General features: G+C 34.2%; 1 protein-coding gene across 1 annotated transcript; it reads left to right on the top strand.

Moving 5' to 3' along the window:
• Positions 1 to 3,713, top strand: LOC100782685 (probable LRR receptor-like serine/threonine-protein kinase At3g47570). The gene is made up of 2 exons (XM_014767849.2): positions 1 to 2,767; positions 2,874 to 3,713. Exons 1-2 carry the CDS (start codon positions 70 to 72, stop codon positions 3,245 to 3,247), a joined length of 3,072 nt encoding a protein of 1,023 aa, XP_014623335.1. The 5' UTR covers positions 1 to 69; the 3' UTR covers positions 3,248 to 3,713.
• The last annotated feature ends 9,189 nt before the right edge of the window (positions 3,714 to 12,902 follow it).

The raw sequence follows: 12,902 nt of genomic DNA, 5'->3' as shown, positions 1-12,902 counted from the left end.
CCAAATTCTATATAAAGCTATCTAAGAGTAGAAATACAACCATCTAACAACCTCCAATTTCTCATCAAAATGAAGCATTTTTCTCTCGTTTCACTTGTATTTTGGTCTATATATGTTCACCTGTTTTCTCTATTAACATTGAACTTACTATGGTTCAACCCAAACATGATTGCCTTTGCATCAGGAAATGATACTGATTATTTGGCACTGCTTAAATTCCGGGAATCCATATCCAGTGACCCACTTGGAATCTTGCTTTCTTGGAATAGTTCTTCTCACTTTTGTAATTGGCATGGAATCACATGCAATCCCATGCATCAAAGAGTTACAAAGTTAGACTTGGGAGGATACAAGTTGAAGGGTTCCATATCTCCCCACATAGGCAATCTCTCCTACATGAGAATCTTCAACCTCAACAAAAACTACTTGTATGGGAACATCCCACAAGAATTGGGACGGTTGTCACAATTGCAGAACTTCTCTGTGGGAAATAACTCATTGGAAGGGAAAATTCCTACAAACTTGACAGGTTGCACTCATCTCAAACTCCTAAACTTATATGGGAACAATCTGATTGGCAAAATACCGATTACAATTGCCTCACTACCGAAGCTTCAACTTCTGAATGTCGGGAACAATAAGTTAACTGGAGGAATCCCACCATTCATAGGGAATCTTTCTGCTCTACTTTATCTCTCAGTGGAGAGTAATAACATAGAGGGAGATGTTCCACATGAAATGTGCCAGCTAAACAACTTGATAAGGATACGGATGCCTGTCAACAAACTAACTGGAACATTTCCTTCATGTCTTTATAATGTCTCATCTCTCATCGAAATCTCAGCTACAGATAATCAATTTCATGGCTCTCTTCCACCTAACATGTTCCACACCCTCCCAAATCTCCAACGATTTTATGTTGCGCTCAACCAAATCTCAGGTTCAATCCCACCTTCCATCATAAATGTGTCTAAGCTTTCAGTACTTGAGATTAGTGGAAACCAATTCACAGGACAAGTTCCACCTCTAGGGAAGCTACGAGATCTTTTTCACCTAAGGTTGTCTTGGAACAAACTAGGTGACAATTCAGCTAATAATTTGGAGTTTTTAAAATCATTGACAAACTGTAGTAGGTTGGAAATGTTATCCATAGCTGACAATAATTTTGGAGGTCATTTGCCAAATTCTTTGGGCAATTTATCCACCCAACTCAGTCAACTGAATCTTGGAGGTAATCAGATATCAGGAGAAATTCCAGAAACTATAGGAAATTTAATTGGCCTATCTTTCTTAACCATGCAAGATAACCGCATTGATGGGATTATCCCAACCACTTTTGGGAAGTTTCAAAAAATGCAAGTGTTAGATGTAAGTATAAACAAGTTGTTAGGAGAGATAGGAGCCTTCATAGGCAATCTCAGTCAATTGTTTCATTTGGAAATGGGTGAAAATAAGTTAGAAGGAAATATTCCTCCAAGCATAGGAAACTGCCAAAAGTTACAATACTTAAACCTTTCACAAAACAACCTTACAGGAACCATACCGCTAGAGGTTTTTAATCTTTCCTCTTTGACAAACTTGTTGGATTTGTCATACAACTCATTGAGCAGTAGTATACCAGAAGAAGTGGGAAACTTAAAGCATATCAATTTGATAGATGTGTCCGAGAATCATCTGTCTGGTTACATTCCTGGAACCCTCGGAGAATGCACAATGTTGGAGTCCCTTTATTTGAAAGGAAATACTTTACAAGGAATCATACCATCCTCTTTGGCATCACTTAAAGGTCTTCAACGTTTAGACCTGTCACGAAATCACTTGTCTGGATCAATTCCTGATGTTCTGCAAAACATTTCTTTCTTAGAATATTTCAATGTATCTTTTAACATGTTGGAAGGTGAGGTGCCAACTGAAGGTGTCTTTCGAAATGCAAGTGGATTTGTGATGACTGGAAATAGTAATCTTTGTGGAGGTATTTTCGAACTGCATCTGCCACCATGCCCTATCAAAGGTAAGAAACTTGCACAACACCACAAGTTTTGGTTGATAGCAGTGATAGTTAGTGTGGCTGCTTTTCTTCTCATACTTTCGATTATTCTAACTATCTACTGGATGAGAAAAAGAAGTAACAAACTATCTTTGGATTCACCAACAATTGACCAGCTGGCTAAAGTTTCATACCAAAGCTTGCACAATGGAACTGATGGTTTCTCAACAACAAACTTGATAGGCTCTGGAAATTTTAGCTCTGTCTACAAAGGAACTCTTGAGTTAGAAGACAAAGTTGTTGCAATAAAGGTCCTAAACCTTCAAAAAAAAGGAGCACGCAAGAGTTTCATTGCTGAATGCAATGCCCTTAAAAGTATTAAACATCGAAATCTGGTTCAGATTTTAACGTGTTGCTCCAGCACAGATTACAAAGGCCAAGAATTTAAAGCTTTGATATTTGAGTACCTGAAAAATGGGAGCCTAGAACAGTGGCTGCATCCAAGGACATTAACTCCTGAAAAGCCAGGAACATTGAACCTTGACCAAAGATTAAATATCATGATTGATGTTGCTTCTGCAATACATTATCTTCATCATGAATGTAAGGAGTCGATTATTCATTGTGATTTAAAGCCGAGTAATGTACTTCTTGATGATGATATGACTGCTCACGTGAGTGATTTTGGCTTAACAAGACTTCTTTCAACTATTAATGGTGCCACTTCTAAGCAAACAAGTACAATTGGAATAAAGGGGACTGTTGGCTACATTCCTCCAGGTATGTTCTAAACTCCCAAAAAATTGTTTCTTTGATTTCTTCCCTTTTGATGAAAACTTGATATTTACTAACTACAAAGTATGGGCAATTTTTCTATATATTTTAGAGTATGGAGTGGGTTGTGAGGTATCTACGAATGGCGACATGTATAGCTTTGGGATTCTTATCTTGGAAATGCTTACGGGAAGAAGACCCACAAATGAAATCTTTGAAGATGGTCAAAATTTGCACAACTTTGTGGAAAATTCATTTCCTGATAATCTTTTACAGATTTTGGATCCATCACTTGCACTGAAACATGAAGAAGCAACAATAAACGAAGCACATAATCAGAAACTTACTCCAAGTGTTGAAAAATGCTTAGTTTCGCTCTTTAAGATTGGACTTGCTTGTTCAGTGAAATCACCAAAAGAAAGAATGAATATGATGGATGTCACTAGAGAGCTAAGCAAAATTAGAACCACCTTTCTTTCGGGTTAAGATAAATGGAAAATGACCTAATTCTCCGCATACAGTGCTTGTGCCAAATTTTAATTGCAGTTCCTTTTATTTATAATAATACTCTTTTGTTTTTTTTTTTTTTGTTTTTTTTGTATTTATTTCAAAATTATTAATTTTCCTTTTCGAACTTGTTAATATAATAAAATTGAGAATTCTAGATGCTTCATTGCATATGCTGCCAGCTTCGGCTCTTACCAGATAAATTTGCTTATGTAGTTACAATTTCATTTTCTACCATTTTGCTATGCATTTCAAAATTCCAAAATTACAAAGGTAACCAACTTCTTCTCAAATTTCAGGCATTGACACTTCAATAATGAAAGCTGTGATCAAATGCCATAGCTATTTCAGAGACTGATGTGTATGGTTTAAGGTTCTAGTATTTATCCATGGGTTGTAGAATTGTTAAATAATTTTATCCCAATTATCTACTCATATGAATGCATCAATCTATCCTTCAAGTAACATGTATAATATACTTTATGGATGTATTACTCCATCAACGTAGTCGACTTATTGTACTTTCTTTCTTTCATGTGATTTTTCAAATTTTAATATAGAGTATCAAAATGCTTTCAAACTAAATCCATATCCGCATACCAAATTTTTATTTTATTTTATTTTATATTTTTGTAGATCCATGAACTTGTCATAATATTCAGGGGTTTTATCATAGAATTAATTGTTTCCAATTTTGGTTCATGAGACGTGGAACTCATGAAGTTTGACATAATAAAAAGTGTACTGCAAGTCTGCAACAATATAAGTTAACACAGTGACTACATATGCTTCGCAGAGACTTTCAATCAATCTCTTAGTTTAAGGAATTTTACATTTGTGTCCAAGATCACGTTGTAGATTCATTGTTTAAATATTAAGATAACAAAGGAAAAAATATGTCAACGTCAACCATCTGTGCCAAGACTTTTCAATCTATCCAAAGGATAGTAATTGTAATTTGTGGAATCAGTACATGAATTCAATAACAACTTTTCTAGGAATGATACAAAGAACAAACATGTGATTGTCATTGTGAGACAACAAGTTAGCAATTAGCATGGCAAAAAGTGTAGAACTATTGTTGGTTAATTTTGAAAATCGAGATAATCCTGGATAAATCTGAAGTCGTGTATAAACACTTTCAGATTGAATCAAATTTCGGGGTTCAACCAAAATTGTTCAATCGGATAAAATCAGAAGATTATAATTCAAGAGTTTTGTTTTGGTCTTGTATGTTTTTCACATGTTATGCTTTCTGAACTAGGATGATTATTTATAATCAAAGAACAGGTGGTTTTTGGCGGTTGATGGAAGTTATTTATTTTTAAAAATTGCCGTTAATGGAAGTTTTAGTAACTTCCATGTAACTTCCAACTTTTGCCTAAACCGAACATCTCGTTATTACATTAAAACAAGCGTGCACTCTTATTTTAACATAATAAAGAGATCAATTACACTAAAATGTCCAACAAACCTCCCCCATTTTAGTGTAATTACCGATCAAATCACCAAAGTCATAACATACCACAAACTACTGCATAGATGAAATATCGTGACGATTGAATTTCATCTTAGCAAATTACACGTTTCAAATATTCGAATATCAGGGTGTCACTAAGGATTGAACCCTTTCTATTCATAATGAATACATGAAGATAATCTGCACAATAGTTTATAACATTACTCTTGCTCGACACTAGTTTTACTAGCCTGTGTCCCTATCCTTCATAAGCATATCAAAGCCAAGTCCCAGCTTCTTGAAGCGGCTAAACTTCATGCTTATATAGGTAGTCCTTTTCTTTCTTGCACCTGCAAATGCAATTTTTCAAAAGGACCATTGAGAAGTTATACTTCAACCTCCTTAACTTACAGAACCGAACACATTCCTTTTGGGATACTTTTGATGATGTGTTCCAATCTCTACATGTTAAGCTTTCCACATTGAATTCAGCACCTAATGTCATATTAGATGGGAATTGGGTATCTTAACATAAGAGATTTCAGATGGACTTTAATCCTAATCCCACAGCCGACCTTTTCACGAGATCTCTACTTAACCCTTTGGTTAAATGATCGGCCAAATTATGCTGAGTTCTCACAAACTCCACTGATATCACACCATGCATGATTAACTCCCGAACTATGTTGTGTCTAACACCCAAGTGTCTAGACTTCCCATTATACACTTGACTATATGCCTTAGCCAAAGTTGTCTGACTATCACACCTGATAGACATGGGAGGTATAGGTTTGGGCCACAATGGAATCTCATAGATCAGATTTCTTAGTCACTCAGCTTCTTTACCAGCTGCTGCTAAAGCTACAAATTCAGATTCCATTGTTGAATTTGTAATGCAGGTCTATTTCTTGGATGCCCAAGAGATAGCACCTCCTCCAAGGAGGAATACTCAACCACTTGTGGATGAATAATCCTCCATATTGGTTATCCAACTTGCATCAGAGTAACCTTCAATAACCGAAGGAAATCCAGTATATGTCAAACCATAATCAATGGTTCCCTTTAAGTATTTGAATACTCTATTCATAGCTTGCCAATGATGAGAACTAGGATTACTTGTAAACCTACTGAGTTTAGCAACAGCATAAGCTATATCAGGCCTAGTACTAATCATTGCATACATGAGTGATCCTATCGCCCTTGAGTATTCAAGTTGAGACACTACTACACCTTTATTAGGTAATAGCTTCAGGTTAGGATCAATGGGAGTACTTACCGGAGAACGATCTTCAAAATTAAATTTCTCCAATATCTTCTCAATATAATGTGATTGAGAGATGGAAATACCATTGTTTCCACGTTTGATCTTTATTCCTAAGATCACATCCGCCTCCCCCATATCTTTCATATCAAACTTAGAAGACAAAAATGCGTTAGTTTCATCAACTTGATCTTGGTCGGTACCAAAGATCAACATGTCGTCTACATACAGACAAATGATAACTCCTTTGCCATGAGTATCAAACTTATTGTATAGACATTTATCTGCTTGGTTTATAACAAAACCACTAGACAACACAACCTCATCAAATTTTTGATGCCATTGCTTAGGCGCTTGTTTCAAGCCATAAAGAGATTTCATCAGTTTACACACCTTATTTTCATTTCCTGGCATAACAAACCCTTCAGGTTGTTTCATGTATATCTCTTCATCCAATTCACCATTTAAGAATGCAGTTTTCACATCCATTTGGTGAATCATCAGATTGTGGATAGCAGCAAGTGCTAACAATAGTCTAATAGTGGATATCCTAGCAACAGGAGCATATGTATCGAAAAAATCAATACCCTCCTTTTGCCTAAAGCCTTGGATAACCAATCTGGCTTTGTACTTGTCAACAGTACCATCCACTTTCATCTTTCTCCTAAAGATCATCTTACATCCTAATGGCTTACATCCAGGAGGTAAGTCAACCAATTTCCAGGTATTATTTTGCATGATGGAATCCATCTCACTTTGGATTGCTTCTTTCCAGAATACAGCATCCCTTGAAGCCATTGCTTCACTAAAAGTCTTTGGGTCTTCCTCAACATTAAGGCAATATTGATATTGAAATTCAATATCATTCCTTGACCCTTCAACCAAATAGAGTTGAAAGTCATCACCAAATGACTTACCCTTTCTTACTCTCGTACTCTTTCTAGTTTCAGTACTAGTTGAAGGTATATCCTCAATATTAACTGAGACTTTCGACATGGAATTCATGTCCTTTGGCCTAGGTATAGATGTAAACCTTTGTTCATCAAAGATAGCATCTCGTGACTCTATAACCGAGTTCACAGCAACATAATCATTAGATTCTAGCACATAGAATCTATATGCTTTAGAATGTTCAGCATATCCAATAAATATGCAATCTATACCTCTTTCACCTATGGTTTTCCTTTTAGGTTCTGTAAGCCTGACTACAGCCCTACATCCCCAAATTTTGAGATAACTCAAATTTGGTGTCTTTTTGTGCCAAAGTTCATCTGGGGTAACCTTATTCCTTTTGTTAGGAATTCGGTTCAACAAGTAACAGGCTGTCAACATAGCCTCACCCCAAAATCCTTCACTTAAACCCGAATAGGATAACATGGAATTCACCATTTCTTTCAAGGTTCTATTCTTCCTTTCGGCTACACCATTTTGTTGTGGTGTATAGGGAGATGTAGTTTGATGTATTATTCCAGTAGATTGAAAATAAACCGGATCATAATACTCACCTCCCCTATCCGTACGAAGAGTTTTGATTAGCCCATTTTGATGAAGTTCTACCTCTTTCTTATAAATTTTAAATTTATCAAGAGCTTCATCTTTTGTATTTAATAAATATACATAACAATACCTTGATGCATCATCAATAAAAGTAACAAGATATTTTTTATGACCTAATGATGGAGTAGCATGCAAATCACACAAATCACTATGAATAAGGTCTAAGACTTTAGTCTCACTTTTAACATCCTTAAAAGGTTTCCTAGTGATCTTGGTCAACATGCAAGTTTTGCATTTTTCAATGTTCATATCAAAAGGAGGAATCATACTTGTTTTTGACATATCTTTTAATCTTTTGTAATGAACATGTCCTAATCTAGCATGCCAAATTTCTGATTTTTTCATATTAGTTATAGAACTACACGAGGCCATACAAACAGATTCATGAACAAAAGGAACATCAATGTTTAATTTAAACATTCCATTACAACGATAACCAAATCCAACAAACGAACCATGTCTTGACAAGATGTACTTGTCACTTTCAAGTACTTGCTTGAAACCACAATTATTTAAAACCATACCAGACAATAAGTTCTTACGAATACCAGGTACAAATAAGACATTATCCAAATACAAACTTTTTCCGGAAGTAAAAACTAAATTCACACAACCTAATCCTAGGATTGGTTCAGTTGCAACATTGCCCATCTTCACAATAGAGCCATCATCGATTGGTTTAAATTCCTTGAACCAACGATGATCCTTGCACACATGGCTTGTTGCTCCCGAATCAAACCACCAAGCAATGTCATCATCCTTGTTGCTTTTCAGGATCATTAGACCCACTTGGACCAGCCTTGTTCTTTCCTTTGAACACCCGACAATCCCTCTTTAAATGACCAGGTTTCCCACACTTCCAACATGACAATTTTGTCTGTTTGTTTGGACCTTTGTTCTTATTTCCTTGAAATTTTCGTTTGTTACCTTTAGCATTGTAATTTTGCTTAACTGTTCCACTTTCCTCTACCATATTAACGGAAGAGGAACCTGCTACGGTTTTATCATTGACTTTGTCAATTTCCTGAGCCCTCAGCGACTCCTCAATCATGAAATGACTACCGAGTTGAACCAGAGTCAACTCTTCCTTCTTATGTTTCAAGGTATGCTTGAAGTCTTTCCAAGAAGAAGGCAGTTTATCAATTATAGATGAAACTGCAATGGATTCATCCATTTTCAAATCATGTTGAGTAAACTGACCCAAAATCCGCAGCAGTTCATTATATTGCTCCATAACAGGCCTCGAATCAATCATTTTGTAATTAAAGAAATTACTAACTAAGAATTTGTTACTTGAGGCATCTTCTGCCATATACTTGGATTCAAGAGAGTCCCATAATTCCTTAGCAGACTCAACATTTTGATAAATATCAAAGAGAGAGTCAAACATACCGTTCAGAATGTGTCCACGACAAATGTAATCGTCGTTCTCCCATTTCGAACGCTTCCTTGTTTGATCCAGAGTTTCGCCTTCCATATACACCGGCATCGGTGTACTCAGCACATACACCACATTCAATGTTGTCAAGAGAAAGTGCATCTTCTTCTGCCATCTTCTGAAATCCTGCCCTTCAAACTTGTCCAACTTCGCAAACTTGCTTGTCATCTTCGAACTATCGTTCGTCATCTCGAAAGATTTGATTCAATCTTTTGTTGGTTAATTTTGAAAATCGAGATAATCCTGGATAAATCTGAAGTCGTGTATAAACACTTTCAGATTGAATCAAATTTCGGGGTTCAACCAAAATTGTTCAATCGGATAAAATCAGAAGATTATAATTCAAGAGTTTTGTTTTGGTCTTGTATGTTTTTCACATGTTATGCTTTCTGAACCAGGATGATTATTTATAATCAAAGAACAGGTGGTTTTTGGCGGTTGATGGAAGTTATTTATTTTTAAAAATTGCCGTTAATGGAAGTTTTAGTAACTTCCATGTAACTTCCAACCGTTGATGGAAGTTTTAGTAACTTCCATGTAACTTCCAACCTTTGCTTAAACCGAACATCTCGTTATTACATTAAAACAAGCGTGCACTCTTATTTTAACATAATAAAGAGATCAATTACACTAAAATGTCCAACAACTATGTGAACATGACAGATCAAATTTGACTTTCTTCTCATCCCTCACTTTTTAAATGTATCTGTTATTTTTTATTTTTTTTGCCTTATCTTTAATTGTAGTTTTTTTTAACAATCAAACTGATTAAAAGAACTAAACATAATTGAAATATTTCTATATGAATGCTATCCATCTTAGTAAGGTTAGTTGGAAAACTACTCATCTCCTAATTCTTTGAGAGTTTGCTTTGTTAAAGCAAAATGATAAATGCTTGTCCCTTGCATTGATTCTGCAGTAATTGCAGAATAAGATTCAAAGAGTGAGAAATATGAAAGTGCAAACCACTTCAAATTAGTCGATTATTTGGAGGCTAATCATGTGATTTTGGTGACTAATTCAAGTGTGTTGTGTTATATTTAACACATGATCAGCTCTACACGAGAAATCAATTAGTTGTCCTCACTGTTTTCATGCTTATGGTTATTTGAAATCTAAAAACTAAGTTTAATCTAATTCTACATTGTAGAGTTTTGTTGATCGTCACTGATTGTAGATTGTAAATTAGACATTGTTATACAATTAAGCTTTAATTTTCTAAAGGGCTAGAGTAGCATACTAATTGCAAAAAATTTCTTTAAGAGTGTTTTTGGATGAGATAATTTTAGAATTCTAAGAATTTTAAATGCTTCAATTTAAATTCCTTCATTTTTAAAATTTGTTTTTGGATAAAAAGTTAAATTTCTTCATTTTTAAAATTTTGTGTTTGGATAAAGAAATTGAGTTTTTTCATTTTCAAAATTTCTTATTTTGATAAAATAATCAAATGCATTATTTTTTAAAATTTTATATTTGAATAAAACAATTTTTTAATAAAATAATTATTTTTTTCATTAATAAATTCTATGTGCTACTTGTCGAGTGTGGTATTCTAATAAATATGTACTATTTTAATCTATTTCAATTAAAAATATATTAATTTAACTATTTAAATCATTATTTCATTTACGGCCCACTACAAAACTCTATAAGTTTATAAGGTGGAACTATTTAGTAGATAAAATGACATATTAAATGTGATCTTAGAACCACTACAACATAAAAAATATACAAATCAAAATTCACAACATAAAAAAACAATTTAGTATCATTTCACCTTGGAATGTTATTTAGAAGTTTATAGATAAAACTTGTTTTTTGTAGAAGTTATTGACCAATAATGCAATTACACCAAAAAAACTTGGACTGAAGCAAAATCTAGTTCCAAAATAAGTTCAACTTTCAAAATAATTCCAAATTTTCTAATTGAATTTGCTTTAGCACAGGAATTCCTTCATATCTTTTATGCAGAAAAAAACATAATGTTAAGTGTTACCAAACAAATCATATTTGTTAAAACATAATTTGCTATATAAAATGAGAGATATAAATGTAAAACATAATTATACAACATCTACATACTTGTCATGATATCAAATATACCTGTAATATGGCATCAAGGCATAAAAGACGAGATGCAATCCTTCTTCTCATCCAATGGAAGAGCTTTTATAATCGCAAACTTAATGAGATTTTCTGTGTCAACCAATCGATTGCTCTATGTCGAAGTGCACAATTAAAATTAGGTATATTATCTAGCTCATTCACCACTTCATGTACCACTTCTTGAGCTTCTTTTATCTTCACATCTTTTTTTTTCTCCATCTTCTTCTTAGTCACTTCAACAAAATCTTTCAATGAGTCGGATACTTCTTTCATTGAGGAAATCATCCCTTTTTTCTCTCCACTCTTACTTGGGCAAATGTTTTTTCTTGTGGCAGAACTTGATCCCTCTATGATGTAGCTCCATGTGGAGCTTGTAGGCCTTGGATCTTCTTCATCAATGGAGTCATTTGCTTCTTGAAGATCAATGGAATTGAAATGGAGAAGGAAGAAAGATGATTTGAGACATCAAACTTCAAGGAAAAGCTAAGTCAAGAACAAGTTCACTGTAACATCCCATTTTTTTCGTATATAAAATTTTAGAGAATAATAATGTTTTATAATTAAATAAATAAAGAAAAATAGTTATAATAAAATAATGGTTTAAGAGAAAATAAGAAGGGTATTTTATTATTCATTTGATGGAGAATAAAATAGAGTTTCTTTTTTATAAAATAATAAAAATAAATAAATAAAGTAAATAATAGGTCGTGAATACCCCTAGTTATAAATAGTGACATGCTAGGTCAGTTTTCAGACGGACTTCTCAGCCTCCTCTGCCTACCAATTTCGTTTTTTTCTCTCTTCCTCTCCCAAAACCCTCTCTTTTCCGCAGGCCACCAAACCTGTCTCAGAAAAATGACGATCTCGGACTCATTCACCGTTGGATTGTCGTTAAATTTATACAGCATGTTCACAACCCATTTCGGAGCATTCTCATCGTTGGGAATTTTGATACAACTTCTGAGCTAAGAGAAATACCCCTCGCATTGTAGCATTTTTCTTTCCCGCAGAAACCCAGAGCCATCTTGGTAAAACTACAATCTCGGTTTCGTTAACCGTTGGATTGTTGTAAAATTTGGATATGTTGTTCGAAATTCATTTGCGCACGCTTTGACCGTTGGGATTTGAGAGATAATGTTCGTGGAGGGAGAAAAAGGAATCGCATGAAGATAGTCCAAAGGGAGGCTTTAATCCTTTTTCCGTTTCTCTAACATTCGGGAACTCTATCGGAGCAGTCGGAGGAAAAAAACTGGAGGAATCTTAGGGAACCATTAGAGATGACGCTATCGCTGTGGGAAGACACGTGAGTCCGCTTAGAGGTAAGGGATGAGTTATTCACCATTGGGGATTAGTAAGAACATGTGTAGGGATCCTTAGAGATATCAATTGGAATGAGTTTTGGGGTGTTTTTGCAATTTTCATTTTATTCTTATAATTACTACAATGAATTATATTTGTTTGATGAATCAATTGATGTCCCAATGAGAAATGACTGTGAAATTGATGTGTTCTTGTATTGAGTGTGAACCCCTTAGAAAAATTAAGTTCTTTTTATTAACGAAAATTATATTTTAAATAATATTATTCAATGACTTATTTTATACAAATTATTATCTTGTTCTAATTTTTTTACGACGATGATCAACATGTTATGTGTATATAATTATTGTAATACTAGAATAATAAATTAAAGAAAATTGTAAGGTTAATGCCTAGTGGTAATTTCTTTGATGTAATATTAAATTGTTATAGAAACCCTTTGATTAAAAACAATGTAGTTTAATTTACTATACACATATACAACATATATATG

This window comes from Glycine max, chromosome 15, assembly GCF_000004515.6.
Source record: "Glycine max cultivar Williams 82 chromosome 15, Glycine_max_v4.0, whole genome shotgun sequence".
Taxonomy (NCBI): Eukaryota; Viridiplantae; Streptophyta; class Magnoliopsida; order Fabales; family Fabaceae; genus Glycine; species Glycine max.
Note: the sequence above shows the minus strand (reverse complement) of the source record. Positions and strands in the feature narration are given on the sequence as shown.